At 43.6% G+C, this 17,932-nt stretch overlaps 1 protein-coding gene across 1 annotated transcript; it reads right to left on the bottom strand.

Annotated features, from left to right (window-relative positions):
• Window positions 1-2,495: 2,495 nt before the first annotated feature.
• Window positions 2,496-4,034, bottom strand: LBX1 (ladybird homeobox 1). The gene is made up of 2 exons (XM_065408432.1): window positions 3,710-4,034; window positions 2,496-2,983 (listed from the first exon to the last, which is right to left on the bottom strand). Exons 1-2 carry the CDS (start codon window positions 4,032-4,034, stop codon window positions 2,496-2,498), a joined length of 813 nt encoding a protein of 270 aa, XP_065264504.1.
• Between the last annotated feature and the right edge of the window lie 13,898 nt (window positions 4,035-17,932).

Genomic DNA, 17,932 nt, shown 5'->3' with positions numbered 1-17,932 from the left:
AAAGAAAGTGGATTTCATTGTAATTCATAGACTTGTTCCAAATGCCAAGAGAGAAAGGGGGGAAAGAATAGAAGCCACATGGAAGGGCGCAGATGCCCCGACGAAGGGGGAACAGCTCTGCTCCCATTATTGTGGGAGGGAGGGTTAACCTAATCCATCAAATTGTCTGGAAATTGTGAAGAAAATTCAAAACCCATATGGCCTCCAAGCTTTCGGGCCCTTTTTGCGACGGAGGGACACGCTTGTTTCAGCATTGCGAGCCGCGGGAGGTTGTACATGCGCCATTGTCACTTGTCAGTTCAGAGAAGAGGGCTCATTTGTCCCCAGTTTTCATGCTTTACGCTAAAAATTACAACCCCATCCATTTTCAAAGAGGAGAAAGATTTATTTCGCCTCGGAGAAACTGGCCCAAACCCCCCCACCCCCTCCCCGCAAACCCATCCTGTCTGATTTGGAGCCTTCGTTTTCTGACTCTGCCACTATCTACCAGATTTGTCTTTCTCACATAAATTTTGCAAAGAATAGGCAAACGCACATCGCCGGGGTGAAAAGGCAGGACACGCTATTGGGGGAACAAATTTAGCAGGATTTTTTTTTTGGGGGGGGGTTAAAAAGGGAAAATGTAAATTAAAAATCATCCATCATCTTTTTGGGGAGGCGTAGGGGAAGCAGAGGTGCTACCTGAAAATGTTAATATATTTGCAACTCTGCAGGGGGGAGAGAGAAAAAAAATCACCCACCGTGGTGTTTGTCCATGTTACGATCTTTAGTGGAAACAGGCGATTTTGTCATTTTCGCTTTGTGTTTTCAAATGGGATATTTCCTCTATAATTTAGAGCTAGAAAACTCGTTGTAGATCTAAAAAATTCTACACGTGTGTATCATTATATATACACACATATATACACAGAGAGAGAGAGAGAGAGAGAGAGAGAGAGAGAGAGAGACTTATTACTTGAATACTAAAATACAATACTCTAGGATATACATTCTATATACACTGTACATATATCATTATTTATAGATATACACACACAGTATGTTTTAATTTCTTTGCATGGGTTTTCTGTTGAGAAAGAAAATTGCAACTCCTAGTTTATTCCTCGATTGATTTCTCTCTACCGTTTAATTTGTAACTTGTCTTACATTAAAAAAAACAAATACATTTTTATCATTGGTTCGTCCACCCCAAAATAGACACAGCTACTAGAGCTGAAACGATTTAAAATGGAAATATGAATGGATGTGTCTATACGGAAAGTGGCAATTCCTTATGGTGGAACCGTATTTTGTAATCTCAGACGAAGAAAAGATATTAGAGGCATATTTAGTTCACAAAGAATAACGTTAAAAGTATATTAAAATGGTAAAGATTTTATTGTATCGGAAAAAGAGCTATCTGTACAATTCTAAGAGACAGTAAATAAAGCAACATTGTCCCTGTTGTAACTTAAATAGCAGGCCTTTTAAAATTTTTACAATTCAAACAAAAACATTTTTAAATCTGTACATTTTTTTTTTTAATTTATAGCGTCATATTTAAATGTCTTGATCTTGGGATTCGTCCTTTTTTATTTTTGTAGCATGCAAAAATTCTAAAAAGAGTAAAAAATAATTATAGGATTTTTTTTTGTAACCACCTTCATATCAAAAATACGAAAGGTAGCTTTTTAATAAAAGCACAACAATAGCAGAAAATGGTAAAAATATCTTTTAATTGGTAAAATGAGGCAGAAATTGCATTGATACAAATGTCTATGCTCTGAGGGCGCGGGGGGCGGGGGGGATGGTGGTGGTGGTGCTACATATTTTAAACTTGTAGTATAACCCATCCCCTATTTCCCAAGATTTTAAACGATTTTTTTTGTAAAAAAGAAAAATAATTATTTCGTGCACATTTGAAACATGCAAGGAAAGAAAGAAAATTGCTAATTTTAGCCTAACTTAAATCTCCTATAAACTGGTTCATTTTTGGAAGTCGTTTAAAATAACTGCCTAACAAAACATCTGTTTGAAGTGGTGTATATATTGCAAGGTTATGCTTTCCTTTATAAACAAAACCAATTGATATAGTTATTTTTTTTAAATCATACCCTCAAAAAAAGAAAGAAAATCCATTATATATGTTTAAATATTTATACAGAAGCCATCCATAATTGCACCATTCCAAAGATGAAAACTACCTGATGTGACAGGCATGGGATATTGACTCTATTTTAAATTATTATTTTTTCCTATTGCTTATTGCTTTTATTGAAAAGGAACTGCCTTATTTAGTTGCCAACAACGCTGTGTCTATCACCAGAGTTCATAGTTCTAGAATACTGTTCAGGCTTTGCTCAGGATTTCACAGGTCCACCCCTTGAGTGTGGGGATGTGTGGCTGTCAATTTCTGGGTTTGTTTTTATTTTGGAGAAGAAGAAGAAAAGAAAAAAAGGTGTGTGTGTGTGGGGGCGGGAAAATATACCCACCACCACCATCACCACCACAACAATTCAGTCATCAACGTCAATTTCCACATCTTCTTCATCCTCTGAGCAGTCCTTACTGCTGTTGGGTTGGTCTGTGAGAGGGGATTCAGGAGCTAGCTGAAGGTGGCTGGCGGTCTCCAGTCCATGTTTGGGTAGAGTTGGAGAAAGAGAACGCGATTTCCCCCTCCCTTCCGAATTCGGCTCCAGCTCTGAAATGCTAACAATATCCACCTGGGCGCTGGGCCCCAGTTTCTTGGCAGATTCCACATCTGCTTTCATCTCCTCCAGGTCTCTTTTGAGTTTGGCTCGGCGGTTCTGAAACCAGGTGATCACCTGGGCGTTGGTCAGCCCCAGCTGCTGGGCGATTTGGTCTCGGTCGGCTGGGGAGAGGTATTTCTGATACAAAAACCTCTTTTCCAGTTCGTAGATCTGGTGGTTTGTAAAGGCGGTTCTAGACTTCCTCCTTTTCTTGGGAGTTTGTCTCTGGCCAAAAATAGTCATCCCATCCCTTCCTGCAAATAGTTAGAATATTTTGCTGTTCAGTCACACACAGAGAACACCTACCCTCTCCTTCCAATAAGTTGGAAGCGGACAACAATAAATAGATTAGCAGCGTTAAGGAAATCAAAGGTGAATCCAAACCCAATTAAAGTTGCGGGGGAGCATATTTTGGGAAGCAACGGACAAGTCATTTGGATTTTCACCTCTGACCACCTTTCCTTAGGTGTGTTGGGAACATATTCCAAACTCTGAGCTCTCCGAGTGCTAATTCAACGCAGCAGCGCTAACAACATTCCCCCTCAAATGAGAGAGAGAAGGAATTAGGCCCAATTTCCCCCTGTCCCCCCATCTGTAACAACAATAAATAGTGTATCATTTGGGGGGGGGGATATAATACAACAAAGGACTAGCAACTGATTTGTGTTGCCCAGATTTTCCCTGGAAGGCAACTTTAGACCCATTTCTGGAAGGAGATGGTAGGGGAGGGAGGGAAACACTCTCTATAAAAAATAAACTCAAAAGGTGAGGTCTTAAGGGCCAGCCAGCTGATTTCGCCCTGCGATCTTCCGCAAATCGCTCTGGTTTCCCGCTAAGCAGAGAACCTCCAGGTTGGTTTCCATCTCAGGTGAAGTTCTCCACTGATGCTCTCCACAAACGCAAGGAAGAGGAGGAGGAGGGGGGGGGTGGGGAGGAAGAGTGTGTTAAAAAACAACCACAACGGCAACCACGGATCTTACCTTCAGCTGCCTGCAGGACGCTGACTTCCAGCCCTTTGAAGGTTTTGCTGGCCAGTTCCTCCAGGGCACAGAGCGGGGAGGTTTGGGAGAGGAGCGCCCGGCTGGAGAGGGGCAGGCCGGCTGGCGGGTGCTTGTCGGTGCTGGAGAGGAGGTGCGCTGTCCCGCAGATGGTGTAACTTCGCCTGACGGCCGGCTTGTTCAGAATGTCCTCTATGCTGAAGGGGGTCAGAGGCTTGTTGGAATTGGCAGGAGGGGGTAGTTGATCCAGGGGGCTCCTTCTTCTCTCCTCCACCGAGGAAGCCTTGGCTTCTTCTTTGGAAGTCATGCTTGACTTGGGCTGGAAATTGTTTCTCTCTCTCTCTCCCCCCCACCCCACCCGCCCCTTGCCTTTTGTTTTGGGGTCTGGTGCGGAGCCGCCGCAGCGATCTGTATTTGCACCCACCAGCGAAGGAAACAAAAATCGCAGGCGAGCAGCGGCGGCAGAAGTGGAAGGGAAGGGGGGGTGGGGGAGGGGGAAGGCAAGAAAGTTCAAACCACCACCACCAACTCCAGCGGAGGAGAAACAGGTCTTCTTCCCGGAGCAGCCTCAGCCCGCAAGGTGAGGAGGAGGGACAGGAATTGGCGTGGCTGGGAAGGGATCCCTGCAGTCCTGACACGGAGAGAGGTGACACTGCTGCACGCCTGTCCCAGATTTCCTCTTCCCAGCTGCTATTTTAAGATACACCCCAAATCGCTCCACTTTTCCTTCCCTCCCCCCCAAGCAAAGAGCCTTTGGAGAGGGGGGAGCGAGCGAGCCAGCGGCCCCTAATCCGAGGCCGAGGGGGAGCGAGCCGGGGTAATTGACTATTGCTAACAAGTTATTGTTGATTGGGAGGTAATCAATTATCTCCAATGACACTTTTCGCCCGCTCCCTCTTGCTCGCTCGCTCGCGCGCTCTCTCTCTCTCTGTCCAATGCAGGCGTTTGCAAGTTGGGAGCCCCATTAATTAGGAGGCGGTTTGGAGGTGGAGCCCAGTTGAATTATAATGCTGAATGCACTTGTCATATTCTGGCCCCACTATTTGTTTGGACATATATATTTTAAAATTACATTACACCCAGGCTTTATTGCATCAGGATAATACAGTATGGTGAAAAAATAATACTACCCTAAACCCCAAACTCACCAATATGCCCCCCACCCACCCCAGATTCCTTCTCTTTTATTTTTTTTCTTTACTTTTGATGATTATTAGTTTTAAAAACAAACCCAGATCCATGTTGTTTGTAATCAGGGAAAGAAGGGGAGATCCTGTTGCCAGGTAAGGTAGAAAATTCATCTAAAACCTTTCTGCGTATTTTTTTCCATATTTCATAAACCATTTTGTGTGTGCAGTTTGGAGCAATTTGTTGAAACATCCCGCATGTCTGTATTTATGCTGCAGAGACGGGGAAGAAGCCTTTTGCTTGGCTGCTGCTTTCATACAAGCTTGTGGAGTTGGGGTGGGGGCCGTATGTAAAGAAAAAATAAGACCTGATTTGAAATATTGACTGGTTTTTTACGTATTTATGTGTGTGTGTGTTTTGTCCCTCCTAATAACAATATGGCGAACTCCTGCTTTCTCGAGTAGTTTATAATGTACACAATACTATTCCATAGGTTCCTATACCGACGGCTCACCTCCAATATTTTTATGGCTTAATTGGGTCAGTTTTCTTCTCGGATTCTCGAAGTAACTGCCCGATGAGGTGTGGGTGCCCTACTGTGGTGGAGAAGCTTGAGGGGTATATATCATTTCTTGTAATACCTAGAGGACAGGGGAGGTAGAGAGAGGAATGCACAGCTCCCCCTTAGCGCTAGCTAAATCCTTTTCTGCTATAATTCAAGAGCAAAGGGCCACCAAACAGCGTCAGGGACATATTTCATCTCCCTTAAAAACTCCAGATGCTCCCGACACGGTGTCCCCCCCCCTTTTTTTCTTTTTCCTTTTGCTTTACTCAAAAGCCTATCTGAATTATTGTTGTTTCTTAGTGCTGGGTCCCAAGACCAGGACGTGGGCACATATTTATGTATATTTGTCTCTTCTTAAGGGCTCCCTGAGTGAAGGGGACTAGTTAGTTGCCAAAAAGGTCAGCAGGAAGCCAACTGGATATGGTAGGTTTCAATCTGTTTTTTTCCCTGGCTTATAAATCAGTGGAGGAAGAGAAATCACTTTTGATTGCCTAGGGTTTTTATTATTATTATTTCTTCGCGTGATAAAGCAAATCAACACGTTACAAATGCCGTTACTATTTTTATTAATAATAATTAATAATTCATTTTTCTTTCTGCACAAGAGCAAATCAATCCTCCTGTAACATAGAAATGCCAAAAAAAAAAAAATCCCTCAGCCTTTTAAATTTTGAAAACAAATAATCGATCTGACTAATCACAGGTTAGGAAGAGAAAAGTGGGAGGAGGTGTTGGTGAATTTTAATTAAACCTTTTCAAGGCCCTTTGTTTGTAAACATAGGCGCAGCGGTCCTATAGAAATAGGAGTGTTTCTCGGTATAGTTAGCTAATTGGTACAGAAGAGGGGCTCCTTTTGCAGGATTAATCCATTATATTTACCGGCAATTTGCTATTTAATTTTGCATTGTCCGGCTGGAATTTTTAATATATTTAGATGCTGTGAAAGCCATTCTCAAACGGTTTCAAGTGGTTTTTTTAAAAAAAATATTTTATTTTTCGATCCGAAGTCCGAAGACACCGGCTAGAGGGAATATATAATTCCAATGGCTAATGCCCCCCTTTAAAAAAAATACATTATGATCTGTCCCTAAAACTTCATGTCCATGAAGCTAAAATTCAATACATCTCAGCAATGCCCCCCTCCAATGTATGCTGCTTTTGTGAAAACGGAGTTTGAGCCCAATAGCAAATATTGATCGGCTCCTGTTCTGGTCCCAAGAAAAGCCAGGGAAGTGGCATTGGCTTGAGTCACTGGCTGGTTTGCTTGTTTACCCCCCACCCCCACTCCTCCACATCTGTACCGGGGACGTGAGTCACCTCTGGTGTAAATCCGAAATAACTCCCCTGAAAGCGATGATCCTGCCCTGGCTTGTTCTCTTCACCTTGACGCACACGGCAAACAAACACAAAAGAGGCAAATGGCTTCTCTTCTTAAAGCGGCCCCCTCCCAGTTTTTTTTTTTTTTATTGCTCTCTGGGAGTCTCTTTATGCAGTGACCTATTTTTAAAGGCCTATATTGGGTTATTCATCATAGCAAATACTGCGAGGCCATCGGGGTGGGGAGAATTACATTGATTCTAAACCTCTGGGCTTCTTTGCTTTGCTGGGAGGTTGAGTTGTTTTGCTTTACTTCGTGATTTCAACATATTTGAACCAATTGGAGACTTTACTTCTCTCCTTCCCTCTGCATTATTTTCCAAAGTGGCAAGATCCGATTTGATAGACCACTCAGCTGGGGGTGCCAGAGGTATAATTACAGAAAAGAGACAAAGAGAGAACTTTAAACGTGGTTGCTAAGACAGAGCCCTGGTTCCCTGAATCACTTTCGGTTGCGCCTTCTCTCTCTCACAGACATCTGTACACCGGAAATCATCCTTTAAATACACTTACAGATTGAGTGGGTTTATAATAGGGGACATTCATGCCGTTTTCACATTTCCCCCCACCCTTTCTCTCATGTACACATAGAAACACAACCACTAGATATAGTTTTACATTATAGGACATTTTTTGAACAAAGCTAAAATATGGAGTGGTCCTTATTTCCCCTTTATATCAAGCAATAAGAATAACAACAACAACAATAATTATTATTATTAATGACTGACTGACTCTGAGATCTGTCGAATCCTGAGTATTTCCCTGCGCGTGACTAGGAGACAGCCCAGCCGAAAGGTTTCAAACCCCTTGGGCTTGCCTCTTAGGTTTAATCTACCTGCGCGCCGCGTTGATTAAGATCTCAGGCTGCATAGGTAGGTTTCAGGTCTCGCTGATGACCCGGGGCTGGCTAGACAAAGGCTGGGTGGCCGGGGCAGAGCGATTGGCTTTTCGCGGCGGTAGCTCTTTTCCTGGTCTTGTGACTGGCTAGTCCAACCCGGTGACAATGATGCTGGAGTTGAGCGTGATCCGGCTTTCCCATAGGCAGCCCGGGCAGCCCAGCTCGGCTCCAGCTGGCATGTTGTCTAACACCCCACTGCACGCGCAGGTGTGTGCACGGGGGGGCGGGTAGCGTGGTGTGAAGCGCACACTACAGATCCTGGCGCTGCCTGACTCACAAACCCCAATTTGGATTTTCTCCAGTGGGATTTTCCTCGGGTAAAGATGCCAGGATCAGAGCCACGGGCCTTTTACATCTTTTCCTTCCTCTCCACGGAGTTCACATTAAAAAAAAACCCGTTTGATGCATCCCCCACAAATACCCCTCTTTAGATCTGCAAAGAAAACAAGCAAGGACCCTTCCTCTTTTTAGTTTACTGCTTCGAGATTATTCCTTCCCCACCGCCTGGCCCAGGAACCCGACTTTTCTGACCGTATCTCAGGACACCAGGCGCATACCCAGGACTTGGAGGTCTTCATCTTGCTCCCAGTGAGGTCAGGGTTAAAACGATCGTTCCGTGTAACGGGGCAGGATGTGGGCCTAATTCCATGGATCTCCTGGTGGGTTTAAGAACTAGGGCTGATAAAATGTGAGTCACCCTGTGAAGAAGTTTGCAAACAAAAAGTATGTTAAAGCGAAGGAATTGTGAAGCTGAGGGGCTTTCAATGAGCGAATGATCCTAGTATATATAGATTTGCATCCCTACGGTGCCTTTTCCTCTGTAGATCTTAAAGCACTTTATGAAGGCACATAAGCGATGTTTAGGGAGAATTAAGGAACAGAGTTGCCTAGCCAAGGTCATCCAGCGGTAGAGTCCGGATCAGAACTCAGGTCTCCTAAGCGATCTAGGAAAAGGCCTAAACAGTGAGGTGACAAGTTTGCAGATGATACGAAACTACTCCAGATAGTTAAGTCCAAAGCAGACTGTGAAGAGTTACAAAAGGAATCTCACCAAACTGGGTGATTGGGCAACAAAATGGCAGATGAAATTCAATGTTGATAAATGCAAAGTGATGCACGTTGGAAAACATAATCCCAACTATACATACAAAATGATGGGGTCTAAATTAAGTGTTACCACTCAAGAGAGAGATCTTGGAGTCACTGTGGATAGTTCTCTGAAATCATCCACCCAATGTGCAGCAGCAGTCAAAAAAGCGAACCGAATGTTGGGAACCATTAGGAAAGGGATAGAGGGAAAATATCAACATGCCACTATGTAAACCCCTGGTACGCCCACACTTCGAATACTGTGTGCAGATCTGGTCACCCCATCTCAGAACAGATATATTGGAATTGGAAAAGGTTCAGAGAAGGGCAACAAAAATATTAGGGGGATGGAACAGCTTCTGTATGAGGACAGACTGGGACTTTTCAGCTTGGAAAGAGATGACTAAGGGAGGATATGACAGAGGTCTATAAAACCATGACTGGTGTGGAGAAAGTGAATAGGGAAGTGTTATTTACTCCTCATAACACAAGACCTAGAGGGTCACCCAATGAAATTAATAGGCAGCAGGTTTAAAAAAACAAAAATAAGTCCTTCACACACGGCACAGTCAACCTGTGGAACTCCTTGCCAGGGGATGTTGTGAAGGCCAAAAGTATAAATGGGTTCAAAAAAAGAATTAGATACATTCATGCAGGCTAGGGCCTGCCAAGGTGGCTTAAGCCTCTGTCTGCCAGATACTGGGACTGGACTGCAGGGGATGGATCACTTGATTATTGCCCTGTTCTTTTCTTTCTCCCTGAAGCATCTGGCATTGACAGGATACTGGGCAAGGCGGACCATTGGTCTGACCCAGTGTAGCCATTCGTATGTCTCTTATGTTATGTAACTTCTTACCCTGGGATCTATCTAATTAGACCACAGCTGGCTTTGGAGGCCTTAACCTGGGTTACTTTGAAATAGCAATATTGCCATCTGAAGCAACTTGCAGGAAAGAAAATAACAGCTCCCCGCCCCTGTTTTCCCCTGCCTGCCCCCTCAGACTAGTGATTTCACAGCTAGTGACCAGGCAGAGGCAGGTGTGGGTTGTGATTTCATAGGGGTGTTGGGAGGTCAAAAATTCTTTTCCTCACTGGGGACAAAGAAATCAAGCCAGCAATGCAGTAGTAGCAATAAGAATAATTCCTAATTTAGAAAGAGCACCACTTCAGACTGAGTCCTCTTTCCCCTTATCCTTGCAACTGGTTAGAACGTTCAACAAACCTTTGTTCCCTGGGGGTTTACCTCCTCCCAGCGAACTTGGGATGCAAATTGGCTTGGGGAAAAAAAAGTCCTGTCATGTTAAATCCCCCCTTCCTTATTGGTCGTGTTGAGTTTGCTCATTTCAAGATGGGGGAAGAGTTTAAAAAAAAAATCCCGTGCGAGATTGGTGGTGGGAGAAGTGGGATTTTGACACAGCCCTTGCCTTACGTTTGAAGCAGGAAGGAGCGGTGTTGGCTTCCCCCTTGATTGGAACAGCAGAGTCTCTTTGCTTATGTGGACTATTTCCCAGCGCGCAGGCAGAACCGAGGAGACAGGGTCACAGCCTCTATCGCTGTCTCCCAGCGGAAACCTATCGCTGGTATTAGAATGAAAGGTGTCCAAGGGGGTTGGCTATGCGAGTATTAATTTCCGGCAGTCTCCAGGCTGCCGGATCTAAGCAGCCCCAAGGACAAGGGGCAGACGTGGGGCTGCTTCTCTCCAGTACAGAGATTGAGGGACATGGGTTTTTGTGTTGCTTTTTGCGATATGGTTTGTGTGTGTGTGTGTGTGTGTGTTGCTTCCCCCCCCCTTCCCAGATAATAGGGGCAGGCGATATTACATTCTGCTTCCAAAGAGCTAATGAAATAGTCATCAGGTCTTTTCTTTTTATAGAGTGGGGGGATATTTGTATTTTTCTGCCACTCCTCCTGCAGCTGCCCGGAAGAATACACATGGATCTATTTTTGAAGGGGTACAAGACTTTCTTCTGACCCCCCCCCCCTTTAGATCCATTATAAATTCATTTGGGGCTTCCCAAGAGGCAGCTACTTCTGATATCCCCAGGAGATGTCAGAGGCATTACAGATAGTTCTGCTGTGTTTGAGGATTAATCAAGGGACATTTAGTCTTGGCTGACCTCTGCTAACTTTAGTCCAGCCAAATGCCACCTGTCATAAGAATATAATTAAAGGATAAGGTGTAAATCATTCAAGTGTTGATCACCAAAGTGACTGCGTACAAATGACACCTTCTTTCTCCGCATAGCTGATCCCTGCCTGTCTTCCAGTTATGTCTGCCTAGTTTACTGACCCAAATATGTTTTGATTCCTGTGAGTACTAGAGCCAAAATAAGCTCTGCCCTCAGGCTGTATCATCAAAACAACCAACAGCTCCAAGTCCTGATGGCAAACTCTCTGACCCTCGAGGGGGGTAAGGAAAGACCCCAGTTGGATTTTCAGATCCCAGGAGTTTGCAGCTCCAGCGGGTTACAAACATCAGAGTTTGACTGGCAAACTAGCAAATGTGACATGGAACCCATCGAGGGAGACCGATATGGAAGTCTAAGGTCATTTTACAGTCACTTGTTTTCAAACCCTCATTATGAATGTAACCAGACACAGCCACATGTGCACATCTGTTCATGCGCACTCTAAATGCTCACGATTTTTGTTAGCTCCCTTCAAAAACTGGACACACTCTGACCTGTCCCTTTTGTCAGACAAGGAGGTTTCGGGCAGCTGCATATAGTAGGGGAGTTTCAAATGCAAACGCCCCGAAGAAGTGACCCATTCAAAGCTTTTCTGTGCTGTTATTACACGTTTAGAGGTTATCTCTTATTGATTTCCATTTTAACAGACCCTTCCCTCCCCTGCATCCAGATTCTTGGGGACATTAGACCGGTGACTAGCTTGGGACATAAAATAAAGAATGCAACATTATCCAAAGTTGGATTTAGATCTCTGAGATGAAATATACAAACGTAGCCCTCTGCAACCGGGAAAGACCCAGACGTGGGGCGTGGAGGTGCATGTAGGAGAAACAGAGATAACTGCATATGCTAAACCAACAAAAACTGAAAATAACCTGAATGTTTTAAACCAGCGCCAATCGGGGCAATAAAAGAAATAAGGAAAGGAGGTCTCAAATGGGGGAAATGAAACAGAAATACGTGGATTTTTGTTTAAAAGATTCATTGGAATAACAAGTGCATGTTTTTGGTTTGTTTGGTTTGTTTTTTGTGGGTAAAAGTCCTCTGTGCAGAATCGGTATTAAAAGCCGCTTGAGCTACTGTTTAAGTTACAGAGAGACAAGGTGGGTGAGGTAATAGCTTTTATTGGACCAACTTCTGTTGGCGAGAGAGAGCCAAGCTTCCCAGTTTCCACAGACCTCTTCTTCGGGTCTGATGTTTAAGAAACAAACACACCGATATTAGTGGTGTGCTTTACAATGTCAATAACTCTCTCAAGTCACTGTTCAATGCACATAGAAGTGAATGGGGGAGCTAGCTGAAATGTGGTTTCTAAGAAGTTAATCTCTGTAAAAGTTTGTAAAGAGCTTCGGATAGGAGAAAAAATCCTAAATGTCAAAGAAACACACACTCACATGCACACAGAAAATCAACACTGGAGCAGCAAAAATCGTATTTAGACAAAGAGGGTTTTTTTTAAAATAATAATAATAATAATAAAAGCTGCATCTGTTTTTAAAAAAGATTTCACAATTCAGATTTTCCTCTTCTTATGTTTGACTTTTCGTTTGAAAATAACCTGCTTTTAAAACCCGAATATATCTGCTTTTCAAACTATGTTAATAATGACACCAGACCTCCTAACCACTCGAAGCACTTAAAAAAATAATCAGAAATACAATGTTACACCTATATTTTTTTCAAGTGAGGAAGGTGTGGCATTTGTTGCAAAACCCTTGTTTCTTTCTTAAGGTTCTTGGCCACGTATATTGTTTTACTAAACAAAGTAAAATTCACATAATATCCATCTGCCATATTTGTACACGAAATTTGATATCTGACTGTTAAAGAAACCAAACTATATGTTGTCCATTATCCAATTTGATATCTTACCGTTAAACCAACCTAAGTATATGCTGTCCATTATCTAATCAGTACTAAATGATTAGAACTGGGAATAATAATTAAAATCATAGTTGCTGATTGAAACGAAATCAGTTTATTGTCCAGCCAAATGTATTTTAAAGGCTCAAAGGTACCACAACAAGAAATATGAATGATCATTTTTTTAATGACCAGGTTAGGTCAAAGAACAAATTTTCAAAAAAGTATTTTCAAACTCGAATTAACTTCTTATTGCTACTTAAAAAAAATGGTGTGAGCGGTCCCATTTTTAAGAGGAGGCCTTGCCACAGATACTTTGCAGAAGAGTATTTTTAATAGAAAAATACAATATGTCAACCACGTGACATGGGCCTTTAACAAATATAGATTGAGTCAAACTCTTCCAATGTAGTTTCACAAACTCTGCTGCGGTGAGCTCTGCTTACTTGTGAGATAGACCCCAAGCCCCGTAGTTAGTTGTACATTGCTACAAGACCTGGAGAAAAGAGCAATTGCAGAGAGTAGGACGGACGAATACTATAGCGAGGGGATTATTTCCAACAAAGAAATAAAATAGGGTTGGGGGGAGAGAATCCAAAACTTATTTCCAGGCGTATTTTCAAAGGCGCAGTCTGATTTTCATTGCTCACATCTTTGCAATGATTTCCCTTCTATTCAGATATTTTGAAATGACTTTTGATTCGATAATCGGTGTGTGTTGGGGGGGGAGGGGTGGGGAGGGGGCTGGCAGGCCTGGCCTGTGTTTATAAAATGATCTGGACAAAGCAACAAGACACCAAAGGGCAGAGATTGAAAGTCCACCTTTCCAGTCTTTTCTTCTTCTTTTTTGAAGATTCGGCATAAATATTTTTTAATTTGAAAACAACTCCTGGGATTCACGCAGAGAAATGTAATATATACACGTACCCACCGCCCCAGGTAGCTAACTGAATGGGAAATGGGGATTTCGAAAGGGAATGTTTAGCCTCGATATAAAATCGCTTCCATGGGGTTTACTTATTTTGCAGTTAACTCTGGATCTATATTCCACTACAAATAGAGATAGATCCCAAACAACCAGAAGGAAAATATTGCTGGAATGTGTCCAGGCCAAATTCGGTGTCTCCCCATCCCCTCTGTCAAGAAAACTAGTTTTCTTTGTAAATAAAGTAGTATTTACAAAGAAATATTTACACTACTTTTTTGCAAGATTTCCTGGAAAACGGAATTAGCCTGGAATGTTTTCTTGCTTTTGCGATGAATCCTGCAAAGCTTGAATATTTAAGTCTCGAACGGTTTGCATTTTCCCTCAGAACCTCATGCAAGTTTCAGGTTCTTTTCAGGTCAGTTTCTTTGGCTATGTAGATATTTAACAAGCTACAAGTAATTGCTGTTTTGAGTGAACCTAGCTCCATTTATGTTCCCTGTAGCTTGCTTACTTTCTTTCCTCTGCGTCCTGTAGTCCTTAGAAGCTGCATTTCCCCTGTAGATTATTCCCCACACCGCCCTGTAAGTAAAGACAAAACTCTGATGCTCACGCGCTTGCACTCAGAGCAAGTTCAGATCATGTGCAGAAAATATTTCTTTGAACATGCGTGCGAACGGCAAAGGGACCGGCCGAAGGGGGCCCATTTTATTATAAGATTTTTTTAAATAGAGAGGCAGAATAAAAATTAAAAAGGGGGGGGGGGTCGGATCTTTTACTGTCTGCCTTAATGAAGTTGGACGATGATTGTTCCCCTGTGCTAAAAAGAGTCTTGTGCTTGGAAGTTTACTGAGATTCGGTTAATGGGAGAGGTTTCACCGGGAATGGGGGGAAACTCTGCCCCCCACCCCCAATTTCCAATTCTGGGCGCAGAACTCAGCCCCCTTCCGCTCCCCCCCCCCATTTCACTTGAGAAGTGAAACACGCCAAAGCAGTGGCCTCCCGTGTATTTTGTTTAACGCCGTCTAATCTCGTGCTGATTCTACGTATAAAACAGGCGCGTAATAACCCTGGAGAGAGGGCCTGCCCCTGGCCCCCACCAGGCTATGGGAGACAAGCCCACCAAGGACCATCCGGACAAGTTATACAGAGAAAAGCGTGGGTTCAGGAGGATTAAGTGCATTTAATGAGATGGCTTCTGCTGGCCACCCAGGGGCTTGGGGCAGCTGTAGATGGGTCAGCCACAAAGTTCATTCATCTCCTTGCACCTTGGCAGCGTCAAGGGGTAGAAATATCCAGGTTCTTCATGAATTAAACCCAATCAGGTGCCTGTGATGGTGTTTTACTGCCCTTAGCACCATACGTTCAGGGCACCTTTTCTGTACGCCTTTTAAAGTTCTCAACCATCCACAGGTTTAACCCCCCCCCCCCCCCAGCCTGGCAGAGGGCAGCTAACCAACCTGACACCTCCTACTGGTTTGATTGACATGGCCCCTGGCCCACTAACTACTTTACCAGGTCTTCCATATTTGACCGCTGCCAATATTTTCTGTCATCAAATCCATCGATAACTAAAACACCTAACACGCTTATCTCTGTAGCCTCTTCCATCAACCCCGACGCATCTGCAAACTTCTAGGAAGAGCTGGACTCCGGTTGAGGTGAAAGAGCAACGGAAGCCGAACGTGGATTAAAAACGAGCCAAGTTTAGGCCATGGAGACAGTCACATCGCTGTCAAATTACCCGGATTTAGAAACATTCTTTCAGTTCAGCGGGTGGTTTCTTGGACCTGGTTTCTAAAGGACGGGCTCGTTTGGGGAAGAATTATTCTTGTTATTGTTGCGTGGGCAGAGTAAAAACCGTCGGTTTGGTGCGTATTTTTAACAAATGGACAGCTGTCCAATTCTGGGAAGATTTGTTGCAGATATTTCTGATTGGTCATTGCATGGCAGTCAGGAGGTGTCTGTGGGGCCCTGAGGTCTCTACTGCTACTAGGTCTATAGTTCAGTCTGTGGCCAGTTTCTGTAGAGTCACCAAAATAGTTGCCAAGTCCTCTTGGTTTTTCTTTCCTGTGTCTTAAACATTTCAGAGGCTCCTTTTAGGCGTGTCTTTAGGGCTCCCTGATGGCGGGGTGAACGCTCTGTGATGACCTGAGCCCTTCTCTTGTGCTCAGGAATTATCTGCCAGCCTGTCACAGATTTGTGCTTCCTGCACAAATGTCCCGTTCGTATTTCGCATCAAACCAATTTTCGCCAATGCATTGTTCACGAAAAGGCCCCCTAACAATAGTCACTCATCAGGTCACGTGATTGATCACCTGAGGTCATATGCTATTGTTTCCATCCCCTAATTGGGAACAAAGAGGAAGGACTCTTTTTCTGCTAGGGAGCCATGCACAGACATTGGCACACCTGGGGGTGAATCTATTATTATAGAGCGGAGTGGCAGCTCCCCCCTGATTAAGGTTAATGCTGCCAATGCTAAAAAGGGCGTTTGAAAGCTGATGGTGAAAACCCCTTCCAGTGCCAATGCTGGCACAACTGTTAACCTGCCCTGGGGTTCACACCTCTTTGCTTTCCGTACAGCCTTCAGAGCAGGGGAGATCTGTGTCTGCAGCGCCTGGCTTTGGCTACGAGATGCTCCTGCCATCTCAGTGCTAAACAAGAGACATTCTGGCAAACTACCTAGCTCATCGGACTAGTCACAACTAAGGATCAGGAGAACTCGGGCAGAGAGAGGCCGAGTGTGATTTGCAAGAATATTTGCAAAGACTTTTCTTTGTTGTATTCCCCAGGAAGCCAAACAGCGAGGTTGTATTAAAGGGAGACTTGTAACTTTTTCCTTCATGTTATGGGGACAACAACGAACCTGAAAAATCAAAGGGGTTATTTGTTTGTTTGTTTTAAAATCTGCTTTAAACATTGTTCGTTGGCCTTTAAAACAATTAAAACCTTTTTTAAAAGCCCCCATTGCTAGCTTGACTAATCTCCAGGGAAGTAAAAGCGCACCGTTTTGGATTAGTTAGTTTGTTGGTTATTCAGCGGGGGCAGGATCTGAAAATACAACGCAGAGCCCCAGACTTGGATTTTAACTGGCTCCTTTTATCCTTCAAGGGTTTGGGTAATTGAAAGACTTCAGAAGCCAGTTTTCCCAGCAGGCCGGCCGCTTTCGCCTCCGCGAGAGAGACACACTCATTTCTTACTTGGTTTTAATGTCCTTTCCAAGTTGGATAACTTTCTTGATCTCCTCAGATTAGAAGCTGCTTGTTGACTCGCATCCAATACCTTTAATAACAAGCGCCCGCCACCCAGCCAGCAAAGAGAGCCAGGGTGCGGGGACACGGCTTAGGGACTGACGGATCTATGGCAGACTCTCTCCGCTCTGCGAAGTTTTAACTCAACTCCCAGTCCGCAGGTTAGAGCCTATCGCTAACAGTTTTAGAGCCAGCCGCTCGCTCCCTCCAATAGAGAAATGATGCAAAGGTAAATTTCCTCTGAAATCTACTAACTTCTTGCATGAAATTTACAAGCAGGCCGAACGAAGCAAGACTAGGAAAGGCGTGGGGATAGGCCGGTCCATCTCTATAACTTTACTCATTCTATAAACTGCTTTCTCTTGGTGTCGACTCAGGGCTGAAGTAACTGTCGCGGATGCTGTTTGAGGCGGGGAAACAGCATCTTAAGTTATTACAAATAGATTCAAATGCAAAACGACTGTCCCACTCCCGAGATCTTTAATATCCGCTTCCTTTGCAACTCTCAGCACACACGTTAATAATTTATCCAGGATGCCAAATGCAACTAACCTTTCCCGAAGAAATTAAGGAGTTTCGAGTGTGAAATGCTCATTTTTGGGGAGCAGAAGGACGTGTCTGAAATCAATTGAAACTTAATAAACGTAGTGGGGAGAAAATCACAGAAATAACCCAGTCAACCCTTCTGATAATGAAAACCTGGCGTTAATAATTCAGGAACACAAAATAAACAGTCATTGGATTATACCGCAATATCAGAATTGATGCATTTCAGAGAGAATCTGGACAGACAATTTAATAATATTTCCCCCCCTTCCAATAAATTACAGCAGCAAAAGTTCCCCCTTAAAGTAGTTATTTGTATTTCTTATTTCAAGGTATTTTTCTTCCAAATGATTATTATTATTATTTTT

This window comes from Emys orbicularis, chromosome 7 (assembly GCF_028017835.1).
Source record: "Emys orbicularis isolate rEmyOrb1 chromosome 7, rEmyOrb1.hap1, whole genome shotgun sequence".
NCBI classification, from domain to species: Eukaryota; Metazoa; Chordata; order Testudines; family Emydidae; genus Emys; species Emys orbicularis.
This window is presented reverse-complemented; position numbering and strand designations above follow the sequence as displayed.

Bases quoted from the DNA above. Each gene is read 5' to 3' on its own strand.
- LBX1 (XM_065408432.1), bottom strand. From the start codon at position 4,034: ATGACTTCCAAAGAAGAAGCCAAGGCTTCCTCGGTGGAGGAGAGAAGA. The intron at 2,984-3,709 runs GTAAGATCCGTG...AACTATTTGCAG, and splicing joins CGTCCTGCAGGCAGCTGAAG to GAAGGGATGGGATGACTATT.